General features: G+C 33.5%; 2 protein-coding genes across 3 annotated transcripts in view; one reads left to right on the top strand and one right to left on the bottom strand.

Moving 5' to 3' along the window:
• The first annotated feature begins 462 nt into the window (after positions 1-462).
• On the top strand, positions 463-1,907 carry LOC113517839 (cytochrome b-c1 complex subunit 1, mitochondrial-like). The gene has a single exon (XM_052895460.1). The coding sequence runs from the start codon at positions 463-465 to the stop codon at positions 1,861-1,863; it is 1,401 nt and encodes a 466-aa protein (XP_052751420.1). The 3' UTR covers positions 1,864-1,907.
• A 2,140-nt stretch (positions 1,908-4,047) lies between these two features.
• LOC113517840 (protein bric-a-brac 1-like) overlaps positions 4,048-20,596 on the bottom strand; it is a 33,092-nt gene continuing 16,543 nt past the window's right edge. For both annotated transcript variants that reach the window (XM_052895366.1, XM_052895365.1), the window contains exon 8: positions 4,048-18,864. In XM_052895366.1, the coding sequence (XP_052751326.1) occupies positions 18,714-18,864 (151 nt within the window). In that variant the 3' untranslated portion in view covers positions 4,048-18,713. The remainder of the gene's footprint in view (positions 18,865-20,596) is intronic.

Below are 20,596 nucleotides of genomic sequence, written 5' to 3'. Positions count from 1 at the left end.
TATAGTTTAGTACTATCCTTAACAATTACTACTTAATCTATGAGCTTTAAGAGTAAACCATATGTTCCGGCGGGTCTACTCGGACTCAATTTCGTGTTTTTGTTTATACCAAAATCGGACCAATAAATGGAGTTTAACATTTCGTTCGTCATACATCCTGTCATAAAAGTCCAAAGAAACAATATTTTAACATTTTTAATATTTCTAAACGGCATGTATTATATAATTTTAACATCAAATTTCTGTTTTGTTTGGCTCCGAAATTTCGGAAAACATTTCATAGTAGGCCCTCTGTATTGTGTATCGTGTCACAGATAGTCTATGATTGTGTGTTATTAAAATAAAATCTTTATTAATTTAACAATAACTTTTAACTGTCAAACTGACATCTTTCCATCTCTCTCGTTACTCAAAACATACCTAATTACCTCTTTATTATCTATCTTTATTTCATTTGCATAAATGTTAAGATCCGTGAACTTGTTAAGGAAAACTTGTAACTCTCATTATGTAAGTATCAGGAATAATCCATACCCTGTTCTATTTCAGAATTACCTAAGGAACCTGCCGTCCACACTTGTAACCCGACTGCCAAATGGCCTGACTGTTGCAACAGAGGAAAGAGATTCGTATAATGCATGTTTGGGGCTGTACTTCGATGCGGGATCACGATACGAGAATCTATTCGAGAATGGAATTACACATTTCTTCGAGCACATTGCGTTTAAAAGCACCAGATGTCGATCGAAAACGGTACTTGAGGATTTAATGTCGAACACGGCAGCTAGGTTCAGATGTTCCACATCGCGCGAAATGGTTGCTTACTACGCGGAATGTTTATGCCAAGACATACCTGTGGTTGTTGACATATTATCCGATTGTATCTTCAATAACCGCTACGCACCTGCCGATTTGGAAGTCCAGAAGAAAATTGTGTACTGTGAAATGATGGAGCATGATAAAGATCCTCATAAACTTTTGGATGATTATTTACATAATACAGCATTCCAGGGTACACAACTCGCGCAAACTGTTATGGGGTTGAGTAGTAATCTATACAGTTTTAATGAATGCACTATTCGTAGATATTTAACCAGACAATTTGACCCCACTAGGACTGTGTTCGCCGCTGTCGGCGGACTCAGACATGACCAAATGGTCGAATTGGCTAATCAATATTTGTGCAATTTCGAGCCCACGAAATGTCTTAATTCCAGTGAATACAGATATACTGGCTCAGAAATACGTTTCAGAGACGATTCTCTTCCTGTTGCTAATGTAGCTATAGCAGTGGAAGGGCCTTCATTCTGCCACCCAGACAAGTTGGTCATGGATATTGCAGCAACGATAGTCGGTGGTTGGGACAGATCGCAACCTGGCGGAGTAGATCACTCCATGAATGTGGCCAGGGCTGCTTCTATAACAAACTCGTGTGATTCATACAAGGCTCTCAATATTAATTATAAAGACACGGGTCTTTGGGGAGTAAAATTTATGGCTCCTTCGTCGAGATTAGAGGATATGTTGTACATTATACAGGATGAATGGATGAAGCTGTGCACTATGGTGTCTGATGGAGAAGTAGAAAGAGGGAGAAGACAGTTGAAAGCCAAAATTCTCTCTAAAACGGAGAGTTGTAAGGGAGCTTGTCATGACATAGGTAGATGGATATTGTACAATGGTGAGCGGCCTACTATGCTGGATAGGATGTGTTCTATCGACAGTATATACTCAAAGGATGTGAAGGAAGTATGTTTGAAATATCTTTACGATAAGTGCCCGGCTGTGGCAGCTGTAGGCCCCACAGAGGGCCTTCCGGATTACACCAGGATCAGGGCTGGCATGTATTGGATGAGATTTTAGATAAATTTGATAAAATAATTTGTCTTGCTTGAACGTTATGTGCAAACAAGCAAAAATTAAAAATATAATTGTCCATTTTAAATTAGCAGTTTTAATATCAATTATTATTATGCCTCTTTTCTGTTTAAAAATTATTTCAACATAGCTATGACTAGGTTGGGTGCCCTGAGTAAGTCATGCTCACTAACATCTTACTCAGCCCACCACGTTGGTGATCGTGGTGAGCTGAGTTATTGAGTTTCCCAAGAATATGGTTTAGCGCAAAGATGGCCGACTCATTTGTCATACTCGTGAAACAATGCTGCTTTGAACTAGTCTGCTCTGGTTACTGCAACTAATTTACTTTATTAATTGATATAAGCATATAAATATATGCTAATATCTTAAAATTTATTTCATCATCATCATCATCATATCAGCCTTTAATTGTCCACTGCTGAAAATAAGCCTGCCCCTTGGGGGTTTTGCTAGTAGTTGCCACGTTTGGCAGGCGGATTGATAACCACAGTAAGGCTTTAGACATTTAAGAAGGACACTGCTACACATCCCTCGCCCTCTCTTAATCGACTCTTACGACAACCACGGGAAAGGAATGGATAACCTATTCTATGCCGAGACCACACGGCTAAAAAATAATTTAATGTATAATTTTGTTTACCGTTTGGTCCGGGCATAGAATAGACCACCCCTTCTTTTCCCGTAGGCGTCGTAGGGGGCAACTAAGAGATCCAGAAATGGACAGCAACCTCCCTTTTAAAATATCACCAAAACCTAACTGCGGTTGCCATTCTGCTAGCCAATCGTGGCAACTACTGGCAAAAGTCCCAATAGACGGAGGTCTATATTCAACAATGGATAATTAACGTTCAATATTAATTTTAAATGTTATGGCCTGATACTGCTCGGTAGTTTGTAAAATAAAGAGTGAACTCATCATTTATATCATCATCATCATCGCCTCAGCCATTATCCGTCCACTGCTGGACATAGGCCTCCCCCATAGACTGCCATAAGGAACAGTCCTGAGCCACCTGCATCCACTGACTGCTTGCAATGCACTTGAGGTCGTCTCTTACATAATTCAACATATTAAACTAAACATATTATACTAAAGTTTCATCCCAATCATCTGGACGAGTGGCGGTCTTCCACCGTGCGTTTTTCAAGGCACTTTCTTCCACGCACAACCATTCTTTGGAATTAACTTCCAGCAGCAGTATTTCCGAACCGATACGACAACATAACCTTCAAGAAAAGAGTAGATATATTCCTTTTTAAAAGGCCGGCAGCACACCTGCAATGCCGTTAGTGTTGTGGATGATCATGGCCGGCGGTAGTCACTTACCACCAGGTGAGCCGCATGCTCATTTGCCCTCTGTGTTGTAAAAAAAAATATTAAAAAAGGCAAAAGCCGAGTCTCTTTCCCGTTCTTCATAGCTAAAATTAATATTTAATTAAAAAAAAACAACTTCTTTTTTAATATTCATATAATTATGTATTTCACACCAAGTATATGGATCAGTGCTAATGCCCTCTATCTATAAAGTTTTGGGTCTAGAGCTTCACATTCCGCATTTTAAGTAGGTAGACTACATTTCACTATTAAAAATAGACTTCAAACACGAACGAAACCAAATAGACTATTGATTAAAAAAAATCCTCAATATCAGATGGGAGTAATAAAGTTACAACAGAAATAAACCCTTAGTACGTTAGACTTAAGGTTATTTCTATGTCTAAGGTTAAACTACCGAATGAAATGTTTTTAATTAAATAAATACTTTAAATCCCCATTAAATAAAAAAAAAATATATATAATTAATACTATTTTTTAGATACAAAACTATCTCTCACCGTTCACGTGTATATACGACAGTTTCCATGAGGCGGGCCGTCAGCTTATTAAGCATTACAAGTTGCATAACAAAATACTCTTATAAGGATATCTGGTTCACCAATTTCAGCGTTCGAATTTGGCAAGTTATGGCGGAACTAAGTCACAAGATGTCACAATATAATTAAAAAAACGAGCAACACCCTGGCAGCCCATATGCATGATTATGAAAAATCTTTACGACTGTAATCCCAGACAGGGTAGTCAGAGACGTTCTACCGCAGCACACATAGATGTATCACAATTATTAATAATATGTGGAAATTGGGGATTATCAATAAAACAAGACGTACAAAATTATAATTTATTTCATGTAAAGCTAATATAAAAAAAATATATATAAAGAGAAATACAATGAGTACAATCGAGAGATTGAAGTTAGAAAAAAGTGGAAATCAGTACAGTACGAATGTTTTTTATAACAATTCGAACATTCGAGACGTGACAGTTTGCCCTGTTATAATGTAAAGAGGTGTACAGCGACAGACAATATGTGTAACTGTGAAATCATATGTTGAGGCCCTTAATTTAAAAATATACTGACCTTATAAACATAGGCGTATTAAGATATCCCACGGTAGGCGTGGCCCCTTAAAAAAAAGCGCGTATATACTCTCAGACAAGTCTTAACAAAGCTTTGTCTGCACCTTGTGGTGGGCATTAGACAATTCCAGAGTGGGCATAACCCAACCGCCCTCCCATCCGTCTAAATACGCCTATGATTATAAATTTTACTAATTCTATCACTTAATTTACCGTCCAAGCCCTCTAGACAAGGGACAAGCGAATTCATCGATGGAATCAACATCGCTAGCGAGTCCGCGGGATAGAATAAGACAGCAATGTCGGACGTCTCATTCCAACTCACGGAGTCGCTAGCGACGTCGATTCCATCGACGAATTCGCTCGCCATTTGTCCAGAGGGCCAGTTCGGAAACACTAGCGCTGTAAGTGTACCTCGATCCTCTTGTGTTTTGTGGTTTCACACTATGTGCAAAACCTATCCCCCATATAAACAGGACAGAAGTGACAAAGCGGTAAGTATTTCCAAACAGGTAGCATTAACCTGTTTTTGTTGTGTTTGACCTTTTAACATTTTCACTAAACAAATTTAAAAAAAAAACTATAGTGCACATTGTTTTTAAAAATCTCTGACTATATAACTATGATATTAAAATTTCGTAAAGTTTTGTATATTATATGTAATATGTATGTAGTAGAAAGCTGAATAAATAGAGGCAAACAAACATAGGTTCGGATAAATCCAATTGGAGAGGTCAAAAGGACAAATAACATCATCGTTGACAAGCTTCATACAAAATGAACGGCCATTTTGATATTTTATTAACGTGTTAATATAAATACATTTTCCTTTAAGATATCGGTCTTGCCTGCACAAGGGGGTCGCTACTCAGACGCCATTTACCTAAACGTATCCCCATAATCTAATATTTCAAGGTGCTAGTTTCGCGAAACTTCTGTTTTATGGACAATTTTAAAATAAATTTACAATAAAGTTAAGTCTATTAAAAATTTAGTTCATACCGGTCCTTAGAAAACAGATGTCGCTGTTATATCAAATAGAAATATTAATTTTAGAGATACGTTTAAAAGAATGACACCTCAGAATCGACCCATGTTTTTATGCTTTACCATTGTATCGTTCGTAATGACGCTTGTATTTGAATCAATTCTTATCGTGACAGTTGCAACAATGACTCCCTATACATTAAAGCAGGTACAGTCAACACGAAAAATAAATGTACTCTTATTTCTAAAATCCCTTCTAAATCCATTGAATATGCAATTCGCTAAACAGGATTAGCACCAAAATTACATGGGCATTGTAAAAAAAAATATTAGCTGAATATATGCACTTAAATAAGTAATCAACTGTGTTTTGAAAACTATAATGTGTAACATCGACTTTTCATGCTGACCGTATGACAAACACTTTTAATTATTTTTACATTTCAACACTGTTCTTAGAAAATTTACATAATTTGACATCTAAATTGAACATTACATTACACAGGCAAACTAGATCACTATTTAAAACTTAAAGAGTACACTTCGTACGTATAAATAATATGTCTTAAATATAACATACCACTGTATGATCACAATGTAGAGAGCATTATAGAGTTTACATAAATAAATATGCAATAGGGTAACCGATAATTCGTTGTAAATAAAAAAAAAGAAATGCGTATTTCCAAAATTACACCAAAAAAAAAAACTAAATTAGACACTCGAAAATTGCAGTGATTACGTTCACAAACTTATTAATCTCCTATTTAATCAAAATCCAAATTAACGGGCGGTGCGGTGGACGGACACTGATATATACGTCTCTGTCTATCAATAAACAGACGAGAGAGAAGCACTACAGGCCGTCACGCACACCGAAGACCGTTTAAAAACTCAACTATACAGAAATGAGTATATAAAATAATATATCGATCCGTATGGTACACTTGGTCTATAAGCCAGGATTATGGCTGCTCGAGCACCTTTAGTTATGGCATAAAAATAAATAATCAGACAGAAGCCTTCCTAGTTTCCTCCAAAAGATTACAGTAGTAAACAATTACAAGAAACAATCGTAATGGGAAAACGAAAGGGCCTTAAGACTGGAAGCGATCCCTTACAGGCAGCCTTTGGATGGAGGAGCAATGGATCCAGTATAAATCCATTAGCAGCCGCAGACCTTGCTGTGATTAAAGCTGTAACAGCAACATCGTACGTCCCACTCGCACGCGTGTCGCGAGTTGCTTCATATAGAAAAAATATTAAATGGCAATCTTCCCTAAGAAAGAAAGATATATTTATAAGCGGGTTCTGAAGTCAATACATTTTGGAGGCAAAATTATATGAGTGTCGCTTCTGCCCAACTTATTTATTTTTATGATTATTCACGTTGATTTTAACCAATAATCAATATTATTTCTGAGCAGTTTCTTCCACAAGTATAGTATAGAATACTTTCAAAAATTTGTTACATTACGTGTAATAAAAAATTTGAGTATTTTGTAAAAGTTGATGATTCGAAAAATTTTGACACTTTAATAGCCCATTGGCTCATATAGGTTTACGAGACGTTGGATATAAATATAAATAAGGGGCTAATTGACTATCTAACTACCACTCGTATGGTTTGGAAATATTTCAAATAAAAATACTCACACAATATTTATTCTGAAAAATCAACTGTAATATCATTGTATAAGATTGATAATCTATTGATCGTATTTGGACGAACGGTTTGGAGACTCACAAAGTGTATTAGACGCTACAAAGTGCGGGTTTCATTTGTTTATTTTTTAAAATTCAAATTTGGAATTTTTAGAACTGCAATATTAAATATTTAGGTACTAATTAAGTAACATTTGATTCTAGTTGAATTTACATGTTCCAACCCCTAGCATCGACTACGGTATGTTCATACAATACAAAAAGCTACAAACGATGAAACTGGCTTAAAGAACTGTATGAATGTAAATACAAATACATGTAAAAGTATGCGCAAACTACGACATGTTAAGAGTATTTTATCACATGAAACCATAAGAATAAATCATCAGGTAAAATTTACACTCCATTGAAATAAATAACAATAACTGTATTGGGACGCTGATGGCCCCCTTCTGTTTAAGAGCTAAACCAGTCAGGGCCTGCAAGGAGTAGAGACTACATTGAGAGCGTGTATCTCACTCACACGCACGTGTGTAGCGTAAACATCAAAAATTGTAAAATTAATTAGTTAAATGAGAATTAATTTATAACCCTTACAATTTTGGAAGGGACGAAAATTATATTTGGCACTACTATGGTATTTACAAAGAAAAGTACATGAATAACTCTTACCTCGTTTATTTATTCTTATGGTCAAACTAAATATTATGTATGAAGTTCAATGAAAATATTATGGCTGTCATATTTTGTACAATACTTCGCTATTTATTTATAGGTTATTCTGTGATAATTCTAATCCATTTTTACTTGTAGTATACGAGTACGCACATGGATATGGTAAATAGGCTTGAAGCCTATCAAGTTTAAACCAAATCGATTTAATTTTCGTTTCACGACTTTAACCCTGTTATTAAAAAAAAAAACTAAAATCTACAAACCTATTTTAGCTATTCTATTGTTTTGTCACATTCTTTCAAATTGGAAATTTAACATAAAAGAAACAGACAAAATAGGTTTATAAGACGTTTAATTTTTTTTATAAATAAGAGCAATCTTCTATAATTTTTCTACCATCCGTAGAGGTCGTGTCAAAAATATTATTTATAAAAATAAAACGTATTTTTATAATTATATCATTACGAAAATATGTAATATCCAGGAAAAAAAGGTGTTCTTCACGCAACTCTCATCGCTATCACATTGGGGTCGATTCCGAAGCTATCTCTCTCTCTCTCTATCTCTCTCTTTCTCTATCTCTCTCTATCTCTCTCTATCTCTCTCTATCTCTCTTTCTCTCTCTCTGACTATCTCTCTCTATCTCTCTCTTTCTCTATCTCTCTCTTTCTCTCTCTATCTCTCTCTCTCTATCTCTCTCTCTCTATCTCTCTTTCTCTCTCTCTCTCTCTGACTCTATCTCTCTCTATCTCTATCTCTCTCTCTATCTCTCTTTCTCTCTCTTTCTCTCTGACTCTATCTCTCTCTATGTCTATCTCTCTCTCTTTCTCTCTCTCTCTTTCTCTCTCTCTCTCTCTTTCTCTCTCTCTCTACAACTAAAATTAATATTATTGACAAATAATTATTTCATTGAGCAACAAAAACTAAACCTCTTATGCAGACATAAGCCTTTTTAATTTAAAGAATTGTATTCATCTTTTAAGCGCAAGATTCTCAAATTGATAGAAAATGACAAAGTACCATTAATAAAAATAGATTTGTGGGAGCTTTTAGTTTATTTTTACAAATAAGAGGATTAATTTATAATAGAGTTAAACTATTTGAAATTTACCTTTCGATGCTTTTTTTCTTTTTTAATCTAATAGTTCCACTAAATTTTTAAATAAATTTTTGAGAAATATTCAGAGAATGGCGCCTTAGAAGCAATTACATTAGAGTAGATTTTATGAAACCATTTTTTTTTACCAAACTCTAAAAAATCAATTTGATCTTAAAGTGAAATCGTTATTGTAAGGACCGGTGTCAAAATAAATTTCTAATAAAGTCATAAATATTAATTTTTAATTACTATGTTTAGAGAAATAGCTCTTCAGAATCGGCCCCATTGTTTCCTAGACCCTTTACAAGCAACATTTTTACACATCGCTCAAGTTTATCATCAAATAGAGATGTTACAGTGAACATAAAATTACTGCCAAAAAATTTAAATGCTTACACACTATTATATCTGTAACCAAGCTAAACATACTGTACCGTTGTTCAACAGTTTAATAGAAAGAAGTGCCAAATAAAGGCTAATTATCCTCTATCTTGTTTACACTCAACAGTATTGCTAAGACAGAGAAGTTTGACGTTTTCCAATGTCAATGTCAAATGTTATTGGCGCCAATTTTAATGTCATACTGCGCTGTCTCCATTTAATTTTAAACTTCTTGCGACTAACGGTACCTAACAATTATTACATTTACTAATTCCGGCTACAGATAACGCTCGTTGGTTAAATATTACACATTAATATAGCAGCCTTATGTTGTTGAGATTCCATCTCATTGGGACGTATTACTATCACTGCAAGTTAAGGTTAAGGTCGAGAACAGGGTTTATTTTGTTTATATTTATTATTTAATCATTCGTACTTGGATTCCCTTTATTTATTTAACACTTTACTGCATAAATCTAACATAGTTTGTAAGAAAATTGTTACTAACAAAATTGGACCGCATTGTAGTCTGCATAATAAAGTATTATTATTATTATTATAAATGTTACTTGAATTGTTGAAGGATTTTCAATAAGTATAGTATATTACAAGAGACAAGACTTATTGCTAAGCAATCTCCTTCAGACTACCTTTGATTTTTTTATCTTCTATATATAAGTTATCTCGGATACTATTTAAGAATGGAGAACCTATGTTAAGTATTCCCATCCTAAATAAATTGTCTATTAAAGTTACTTCTCAGTAAATCAGTTTTTATTTTTCAAATTTACATTTCAATTGTACGAATTTGTTGCATGTACGAATTGCAAATATCCCAGTTCTGTTCTCGACCCTTATTTAGAATACTGGCCAATATGACAATCTATTGTCAACATTACACATTTTCTTATAAAAAAAAAACGTTCTAAATATAAATTCGACGATAGAGCTCCGACAAGAGTCGGAGACGAACGTATAAAAAAAAACTATCTAAGTCTTTTTCATCGCATTTCAATTTTATATTAATTAATATATAAATACTAAAGGGAGACAGTCAACGTTAATACATACATATTTATATTTAAGATAGCACTGAAAAATCTCTATCGAATCCATTTTCGCAACACTTTTTTGGTAACTGTCGTCACGTGAACTAGTTGTGAAAACGGAACGTATCATTCTGGGAAATATATATATATATATATATATGTGTATAATGTATGTATACATCTTAATGATGATGATGATGATTTAATAGAAAAGACAGATCCGACGACTTGACGGCACATCTAATTACAACATAAAATTAAAGCATTTATTGAGTTCACTTGAGTATATTATTCATTATTTCATATACGTTCTGTGTACTCCTAGCGCTAGTGGTCAACAATCTTATTGTGTATATGGAATTTAGTCATTGAATAATAAATTAAATAAGAATGTAATAATTAAATCATATAATATTTAATGTCAAATTATTGTAAAAACATTTATTTATTTAAGTATTTATACACTGTTCGTTTTTACCAAATGTGGCAAGCATAGAAACCTATAGGTTGTCTACACTACACGTTGGTAAAGAGTGATTAATAGTTATAAACAATATTCCGAATTAATAGAGAAAATATAAATTATATTAAATTTCAATTGAAATATCCTATTTTAAAACATTGCGGCGGATGGATTACGTCAAACCGATTAAATCGATTTACGATTGCATACTTGTCAAATTGTTACGTCACGAAAATTATTTTGTATTAAACGTCTCTGAAAAAAAAAATATGTAAATTAACTTCACAGCTCGTAACCTTATACCGGATGTCTTATATTTTCAATAAAGAATCGAATTCCTATTGTAATGTATAATGATTGATTGGCGTGTTTGCTTTTAGCTATTTTTTACTTAACTAATTTAGACACGGGCTAAGGATTTTACCGGTATTTTTAGACATTAATTATATATATATATACGATACAGTCTTAGATAAGTTCAATAAATGTCACTAGTTTCATATAATACTCAGTTAACTATAATATTTTGTAACAATACATCAGAGTTTACACAAGTCGTTAATTACACGGCAATATTATACCATACATACATAGACTTTAACGGTGATCCCCGTTTCTCTGAACCTGACTCTTAACAATCCTGAACCAACACGACGCTGATAGACTTACTTTAGAAATACACTGAATGTGATGATAACTCCCTATCAACAATACACCAATGCTGTGCCTTTTAACCACAAGATACATCTTACCACACCTTATAGTTGAAAAGAAATGGTAGAATGATAAATATTTTACTGAATTTGTTATTAATTTTAAACTTTCGCATTGTTTGCACATATTTTAAATACACAATCGGAACTTTACGCAATGAAAAGGCACCAAGATGGACACCACCACGTCCTGACCACGTGACCAGGACGAGCACGACGTAATGCAATCGACGTCGAAACGTCGGCAATAAAGAAACTGTAGGTACAATAGTACACCTGCAAAGGTTTTACGTCGCATTAAGTCCCAATTGTATATTTAGTAAAGTACGAATCCATTTCATTGTATATTGTTTTACGGTAGTCCATATCACTGGTTTGTTGATTGATTTTTTTTTTTAATTCGTAGACTGTTCAGCCTTTAATGACTAATAGAGAGTGTCGTATCGTCTCTTCTAATGGTATAATGATGGCGGTCGTATGAGCAGTAATGTTAGCGGTATTAAACCGAATAATTCTAATAAACTTACCAAGGCAATAAACCGTTTGGTCAACGTGACAGTAGCTTCTAATCTACCATAACTGTGCGTAGGACTGCCAACATTATACCATTAGAAGAGACTACGACCCCCTCTATTAATCACCAAACGCTGTCATTCAGTCTACGCATTTAAACAAAATCAATTTCAATCGACTAACCAGTGGTATAGACCTGCGTAAAACAATATACAACGAAATGGATTCGTACTTTATACAATGATATTAATACTAAATTACCTGACACGTGATAGTCTGTCTTCCTACAGGAATAAATTGTTAAAACATTTTGTAGAATAATCTAATAATAATAATAATAATAAACTTTAATTATAATAATAAATATATATTAATAATACTTGTCAATTTAATTCATTTACTGATATTAGTCACAACTCCGGTTATATTATATACATATTTCCATAAAAAATAATGAAATATTTAAAATATTTGTAATCTAATATTTAGTTAATTGCTTTATATATTTAATTTCCTTTCATACTGTATAATTATGTTAGAGTAAATGCTGTGAATACTTCTAATAGGCATATGCATATTTAATGTTTCTTATATGTGTTATAATACAATATGCTGTTGGTGTTGCTATAAATAAATAAATAAACAATACCTAATCCATTAAAACATATTGATCCTTTATCATACTAACACTTCTTTTCAATTCTAGGCTGTGACAAGTAATAAACAGGGTTCAAAGCACATTACATTAGCAAAATAAATAAATACCACTGGGCATATGGACTGGGTAATAACAACGCCATCTAGTTGCAAACAAAGTGAATTTATACTATTTTTACAACTAGTAGACGTGTTTAAATACTTTATTTTTTTTTTGTAAATATATACTAATTAATTATATAAAATATCCAAAGCTAATTACCTAAACACAAATATATATTTGTATGGATATGAATGTTTATATTGTCGAGGGATTGAACTCGCTACCAACGTAATATGAAGCGGTGTGTTAAACAACTACACCACGAAGACCGAAATAAGAGGAAACTTGAAATATGACGAAATAAAATAGAGAAATAGCTTCCTATGAAAAAGTTTTTGTATTAATCATGGATTATTGTCCAATATTATCTGTTCCGTTTAATTAACTGTGGAAATAAATATGATCCTGTGATTTGTACATTTTTTTTTTTATTAATTTATAACAACTTCCACCTGCGACCACACGGACCCGAGCGAGCACAGAGATAGAACAGTCCATAAATACTAGCAACTGGTGATATACTACGACCGTCTCGATCTCCACAAAGGGATCCACTGATCTCCTTTTCAATCTTATCTTTATTACATTAAAAATTAAACCAAAACTAACCCCATAATTTTTACTACAAACTAAAGTGACGCCCTCTGGCGGTCGTGTCATCATTAAAACCTAGTGGACGGACCACTATTCCTCTTAGACAGAGATAAATTACATTATATTAAACATGTATATTATTATGATTCGTTATATACTATATAATGGTTATTGTGGATAATTAATAAGAAAAAAAATATATATATTGTACGTTAGATGACAATCAACATCATCCGGGGACAAATATGCCGACGATCCTCAGAGGGGCTATTTAAAAAATATATTATGCAGAACAAACTTAAATACCTCGTATGCAAACGGATGATTTGAAAAAAAAAAAAACTAACAAAAAAAAATACCATACAAAAAAGAGAATAAATTACAATAGAAAAAAAAATTGTAAATATGTATACAAAAGTCCTGATATAAAAACTATTAAGACAAAATTACGCTCATTTAAAATTCACTTGTATAAAACTCCCTGACTGAGTATATTCGAAAATAAATATAACAAAAAAAAAATGCTTTAAGCTATATTGTAAAATAAATTAAAAAAAAAACTGGAGAATGATTGCCAAATTAAAAAAAAAATATATAGATGAATACAATTCGATTGTATTTTACTGGGAGAACATTGGGTAAAATTTTATATAAATACAATAAACTGTAAAATGCTCAGGGCTATGAGTTTTATACAAACGAAGTATCCATGCAACGTTTGATATACTCAAGTAATGCGTGCAACGACACCTTAATACACACGAATACCGTTCACCTAGACGCACCTGTTTACATTGCCGAGACAACGTTCGTCAAGTCGCAAAAATAGAAAAAAAAAAAAGGCCCTCTATACAATACATACTTATAAACTAACATTACAACATTAATACCTAACAATGTCATGGTTGTATATACTTAATAAATATAAAGAAAAAAATAAATTTGAGCACAATTCTCTAAGAAATACTTTTTGTTCGAAACATGGAATGTCTTAATAGAATGGAATGTATCATTTGTAATCATAAGACACGTATAAATTGTACACAGTATGTATCCACCGTGCAAGTGGACCGGCGCACGAATCCCACTGTGGGCAACACTTATACTATATACCACGGTTTACATTCTAGAACAACAAACAACACTAGGCCAACCTGCGATTGGGACATGGAGACGCGCGCCGTCGACCCAAGATAAAAAAACTATAGCCACGAGCCTAGCAAGTAATACAATAAACGCTAGAGACATGACATATATTCTATTTGGCCACAAATGTTGAGTATTTAGACCGAACAACTATATATATATATATATATATATATATATATATATATATATATATATATATATATATATATATATACATATATACATACATATATACATATATATATATATATAGAGACAGAGAGAGAGTATGAGAACGCTTGTGCATTACTCGCTTGCCGAGCTCTACAAGCGGTTCGAGCGTAAATAGCGCTCCGGTTACGTAACGGTACTCCTAGCTGCACCTTTCATTACGTACACTAATGTAAGAACATTGGTATAAAAAAAATTTGGTAATAAACATATTGTAAATGCTACAAAAAAAAAACCTATACAGCTACTGAAATATGGGATTCCACTTACGCGAACGTCATTATAATCTCCTTGTAATCTTATAAAGACATTAGAAACTTATAGCTAATTATATTTATATATAAAACGGTTGATTATGCATACTTACAACTATTGGAATGTAGAAAAATAATAATAAATCTAACTTTTCGTAAGATATGTTAGTTTATATACCCCCTTAATATTATTGTTAAATTACCCAAACCATCATAAAATACATCGATTATGGACGTATTCGCTTATAATTCTCATACACGTCACCTCGCCATGCGGTGAACACTTGCGGTACAAAATATACACACACTACGGCCGGACTTCCAACGCGGTACACTGACATCCGCAAAAATACTTCCCCAGTCCTGAACAGTAGTTCGAAGAAAAAAAAAACCTTTCACTTTGTGATCAATCCGTTGTTTTTAACAACTGGTCAAAAAATAATTGTGATATTTAGTGGTTTATTTAAATAAATAATAATAATTCCGTCAAAGGCTGCGCAGTATTCGCGTACGCCTTTTATTTCTAATATTCGCTGTAGACCGACCTTTGACTTTGAGTCGTTTAAATGATCACTATTGCACAACACTATTTTTCCTAACTGGCAACATTGCAATATCAATGTACTGCACGTGATTAAAAGTCCGACTAATGACGTTTCGCGTGCGCGAAACGGAACGCGTCAATACAAAATTTACATATATAAATCTTATAATTACATCGCACCAAAATATATATATATACATATATATATGCGGATCGAAGAAATAATGTCCGTAGGTTCACCAAGTTATTAAGAGAGCTAATGACTAAATACGTTCCGACTTTGCAGCGATGGGACAGTTTTTATTAAAGCTTTCAAACGCTTCAACCGCACCAGAAACGGCCGCTCACCTCTACATTATATATTAAGTTTTGTTTACACGCAATAAGACAACTAGGTCTCATGTTACACGCCGCGCGGCGGCCGCATACTGGTCATTATTTTTACCTTAGTTTTTGTAGCTTTAATTTAACACTTAGAAGAGAAAATATTATGACAAACTATCAATAAAATAATTTCAAAAAAGGTGAACCAAAAGGGACGATATCTTACATAAACAGTCATTTTAATAATTGAGGTATAAATTTACTTAATATACCTAAACAACCCTTGTATAATAGATTTGGGGCTCGCCGCACGAGTTGTTGATACACTGCCTAACGTCTTATGTGAAAGACGGGCCTTTCAAAATATCTAATTGTTATTTATTTCATAAAAATAAAAATTAATCGTTTTGGTTACATAAAGCTGTATATAAATACACCTAATACACGTTACATGAAAAAAAAAATTAACAAACCCTGACATGCTTCAATGTTGTGTATCGGGTAATTCAAATTATCATATTTGGAATGCGTCTAAAGTTTACAGTGTTGCCACACGAGAAAATGTTCGCAGCGGACGGCCATAATGTGAACAGTCTTCTATCTACGCTAGCGGCCAGTATCAACGACTTGTGAACGAGCCATAAAAATATATATACTTCGTTAACGGACTAACTTGTACGTGTAAATTATTCCGTCTTTATATCCAATATACTTAAATATAAACTAAAACTAAGTAAAGCATACGTAGATGAAAATATACAATTATTTGTACTGTAAGGTTATGCTTTTTGGGGTGGCGTGGCACCGTTTATTTTGATTAAGCATAATCAAAATGTTTAGGGAGGGGAGGGGAGGGATCTTTGCTTTGTACATATCTGTTGAATGGCAACGTTACTTACTTCTAGCTCCTTCTAGCTGCCTAGATTCATATTGTACTGATTCTGTTCATATATATATATTTTTTTTTTCATTCGCCACGGAATGTGACCAGATTCTTATTTAAGTCTAATTGAGGCGGCACGGGAATATTGGAATACAGGGTGTGCTGAAATTTAACTCTACAACAACTATGGCAGCTACCGCAATACAAATTTGAACAATATATATATATATAAAAAAATGCAACTATGTTCACTTCTACGAATACTAATACGTAAATTCGAATTTAATCTATATTTAAATTGTACAAAAATAAAAGGTCCGATCTCCTTTTAGGTAGACCGTCGGCCAAATGGCTTATCCACGTGACAACAAACAAGTGATACGTGGCACTTTCACTGTAATCATTCAGGTCACACCGTCACAATTCTCAGTAATTGTTTCAAACACGTTCAGTCGTTTTGTTAAATTTATGTCTACAAAAATACCTTAAAGAAAAAACGTTATAAAGTATCAAAAAATAAATTCAACGCGGAATCGTGAACCAAAATCGTCCACTTCGATGTATATAAACAATTCTAGCTTTTCTCTTATTTGCTTTTTTTTTTACTCTAAGTACGATTTTCATAAACACACCCTGTATGTTAAGGTGAGTTTTCGATAATAGCGACTTGCGATAACTCAACGTTTTTTTTTTCTCGAAATAATGAAGTACTTATTGCATAATAAATATACATAATCGATTACTGAACACAGCAACCGAAATATTATTTATTGTTTTATTACAACGATTTCTACATGTTACGCTCGTGAAATCGATTCATAAATCAATTGTAAGACAACGCTGATGCCATAAACACTTCAATATCCCTTATTTAATACTTCACGGCAAAGTCACAAAGTTATTTGGTTCGAGCATTGGATTATATTACATTGAATGAAAATATAGCGTATTCTATACGTGTTATAAAGCCAGGCTTCATAATATAACACTGTTTTACGTGTATAATAAAATTAGAAACATTTTTATCGCAAATCGCACGTGTCGAAACATCACCTTAAGTCGTTTTGCGAACGAATACGCATATACACGTCTATTTTATGCTTCAGTCTTTGGAATTTATGTGGTGGAATGTATATAATCAACACAACAGTGCAACTTTCCTGCAACAACCTGTTAAACGCCATGTGTTTAAGGGGCGATCGCATATCGTCCCCATTTAGAATGGTCGTGACCATTTTATTAACATCATTCACGATACAAGATTACAAGAGAATCAACGAAAAAAAATCCTGTACCTGAAAAATACCTCGAGTTTTTTAACTGCGGCTTTACACGTGTAACACGTTAGTAATAAACAAGCAAATAGTCACAGTGAGTACTCGCAATAAAATAAATAAATTAAACAAAAAAAAAATATCCACTTCTTCTCAGTGACGGAGACAAATCTTTATATATACAATTATCTTCCATAGAAAAAAAAAAATATTTGGCGTTACAAGTATCCATGGTGTCCGTGTAGACAAAGCATGGCGTTTAAAAGGCTGTCACATTATAACAGTTTAATTTTTCTTCGTTATCATAATTTACATATTTGTATGCAGAATTTAATTTTACATATTCGAATTATAATTTACTATATATCCTATCTATGTTCTGTGATAATAAATTTATTGACTGTATTAAACATTCCTGACCCCCTTGGATAAGTACATACAGTGTTGCCATATAATCTTAAATAAATCGCGATAATTAGACAGTGACAAAGATATGAGAGGAGAAAAGTTGAGATAACGTGAAGATTACCTTTTATAGCATATTTTTTTTAATAGCCATAAAAAGTAATTTAATAAAAATGGTCATGGCAACAGCGAGTTATACTCAAATAACAACATGGCAACAGTAATATTAAAATTGTGACCAATCATTTGGATATAACAAACAGTATTTGAGAAACAGATCGAAAAGGGTCAGAAATAGTCCTATTTCCTCCACGTGGCATTTGATGGCAGCAGAGGCGACGGGTGGACGGGGTACTTCGTGTTGGGGGAGTAACTGGGATTAAACACATACTTGTTCCAGAAGCACTGCTGTGTGAATGAGTAGAACAGCTGATACGGGTCGACGTACTCTCGGCTGGAGCTGTGCCCCCATCATACTGCTTCCGTCTCCGGCTTAGGGGTGGCTGGCTCCGTCTGATACTTCTCCGGTGTGGCCGAGAACTTCTCGGGGGTGGCTTGGTACTTCTCGGTGGCTGCTTGATACTTATCTGGAGACTTCGAATCTTGAGCCGGTGATTGGAAGCTGGAATGTAATAAAGAATCGTATTTAATAATATTTCATAAATCTTTAAAATAGTTACGGTAACAAAAACAAGATCCATAGAGAATATATTAATTCATACCATAGACAAAATAGAATCATAGAAGGCATATAGTTACTAGTTACCAAATATTATTTACTATTTTTAAATTTACGATTTTTAAATGATACAATCAGCATGGTACTAGGTCATTGCTACCTTTTAAGAAATATGGCGTCTACGCAACAGTAAGATGTTAACAGATTGCTGTGATGATGACGACTTATCATTATTATTAAAATATTAGAGATTTTAACAAATTAAATAACAAAAAAAAAATAAACAATTAAAACAACAAACAAAAAAACAAACAGTACACTCTGTTATGTCCATGGTACTGCTCATGTCTATAGGCGACGGTTACCACTTTCCATCAGGTGGGCCGTCAGCTTGTTTGCCATTCTAAGTTGTATAAAAAAAATTAAAACTCGCCTTTTCAACATATTCTTTGACCGAATGCTCTATCAGTTATTTTACGTACAATAAAAGTAATATATATTGCAGACGTCAATGTCAAGAGAGGGGCTGTTTGCTTATTTGCTAACTACATGGTATATATATATATATATATATATATATATATATATATATATATATATATATATATATATATATATATATATCATTTCCAATTATATAATCTAACCAGCATAATTTTTATGAATATTATGTTAAAAATTCGCAAATTACGCTTATGCATACTGGAACAATTAAATTCGCGTATAGACACTGCATACAGACAAAATTAGAAAATCGCATTATTAAGAAATTTATATGAGCTTTTCCTTTAACAAAATACATATTTTAATTACACCAGAAGACTTATTACAAAGTCGTTTGCATGGGTACCTCTGTCCCACTCGTGTTTTTATCGTCAAGCTATGTTTGCTTGGCTGTGTTTCGATTTGAAGAGCAAGATCAATATCATCGTCATCATTTCAGCCGTTATCGGTCCACTGCTGGACATAGGCCTCCCCAATAGACTGTCGTAACGAATGGACCTGAGCCACCTGCATCCACTGACTTTCTACAATGCTATTGAGGTCGTCACTCCGTGTAGTGGGGTGTTGTCCTACACTGTATTTGCCCGTACGTGGTCACCACTCAAGAACATTAGTTCCCCATCGGTTGTCGTATCTCCGAGCTATATGACCAGCCCATTGCAACTTCAACTGGCTTATCCTTCAGGCTATGGCAGTAAAATTACAGGGTACATAGGCATAACATCTTAATATTGGAATGGTCACGCATGTAGGGTGCCATAGGCTCCACAGTAAGTGTAACGTGCCCAATAAGGGTTGCCATTTTCCATCAGATGGACCGTCAGCATATTTACCATGTCATGTCCCATAAAAAAAATTCAAAGAGATATGTATACAATAAAAGAATAAAATGTTCAATAAGCATGACCGCAATGACTTCTATGCTTTATAATTTAATAGTATTGTCTTTTTCTCAATGTCCTCTACCCAAAGGTTGCCTGGAAGAGATTGCTTAGCGATAAGGCTGCCTTTTGTATCACTTCTCTTTAATATTTACTGTATTTGTTATTTCTCTTTTTACTTAGTACAATAAAGTGTAAATAAATAAATATTTTTAAAAGAGTTCAGAGGGAGACATTATATAAAAGTCGTATGCATGGGTACCCCTGTCCCATTCATAATTCTGCCTTAA

The sequence above is a fragment of the Galleria mellonella genome, unplaced genomic scaffold (genome assembly GCF_026898425.1).
Source record: "Galleria mellonella isolate WM207_F2 unplaced genomic scaffold, CSIRO_AGI_GalMel_v1 utg28, whole genome shotgun sequence".
Classification (NCBI taxonomy): Eukaryota; Metazoa; Arthropoda; class Insecta; order Lepidoptera; family Pyralidae; genus Galleria; species Galleria mellonella.
The sequence above is the reverse complement of the archived record's forward strand: the minus strand, read 5'-3'. Positions and strand labels throughout refer to the sequence as shown.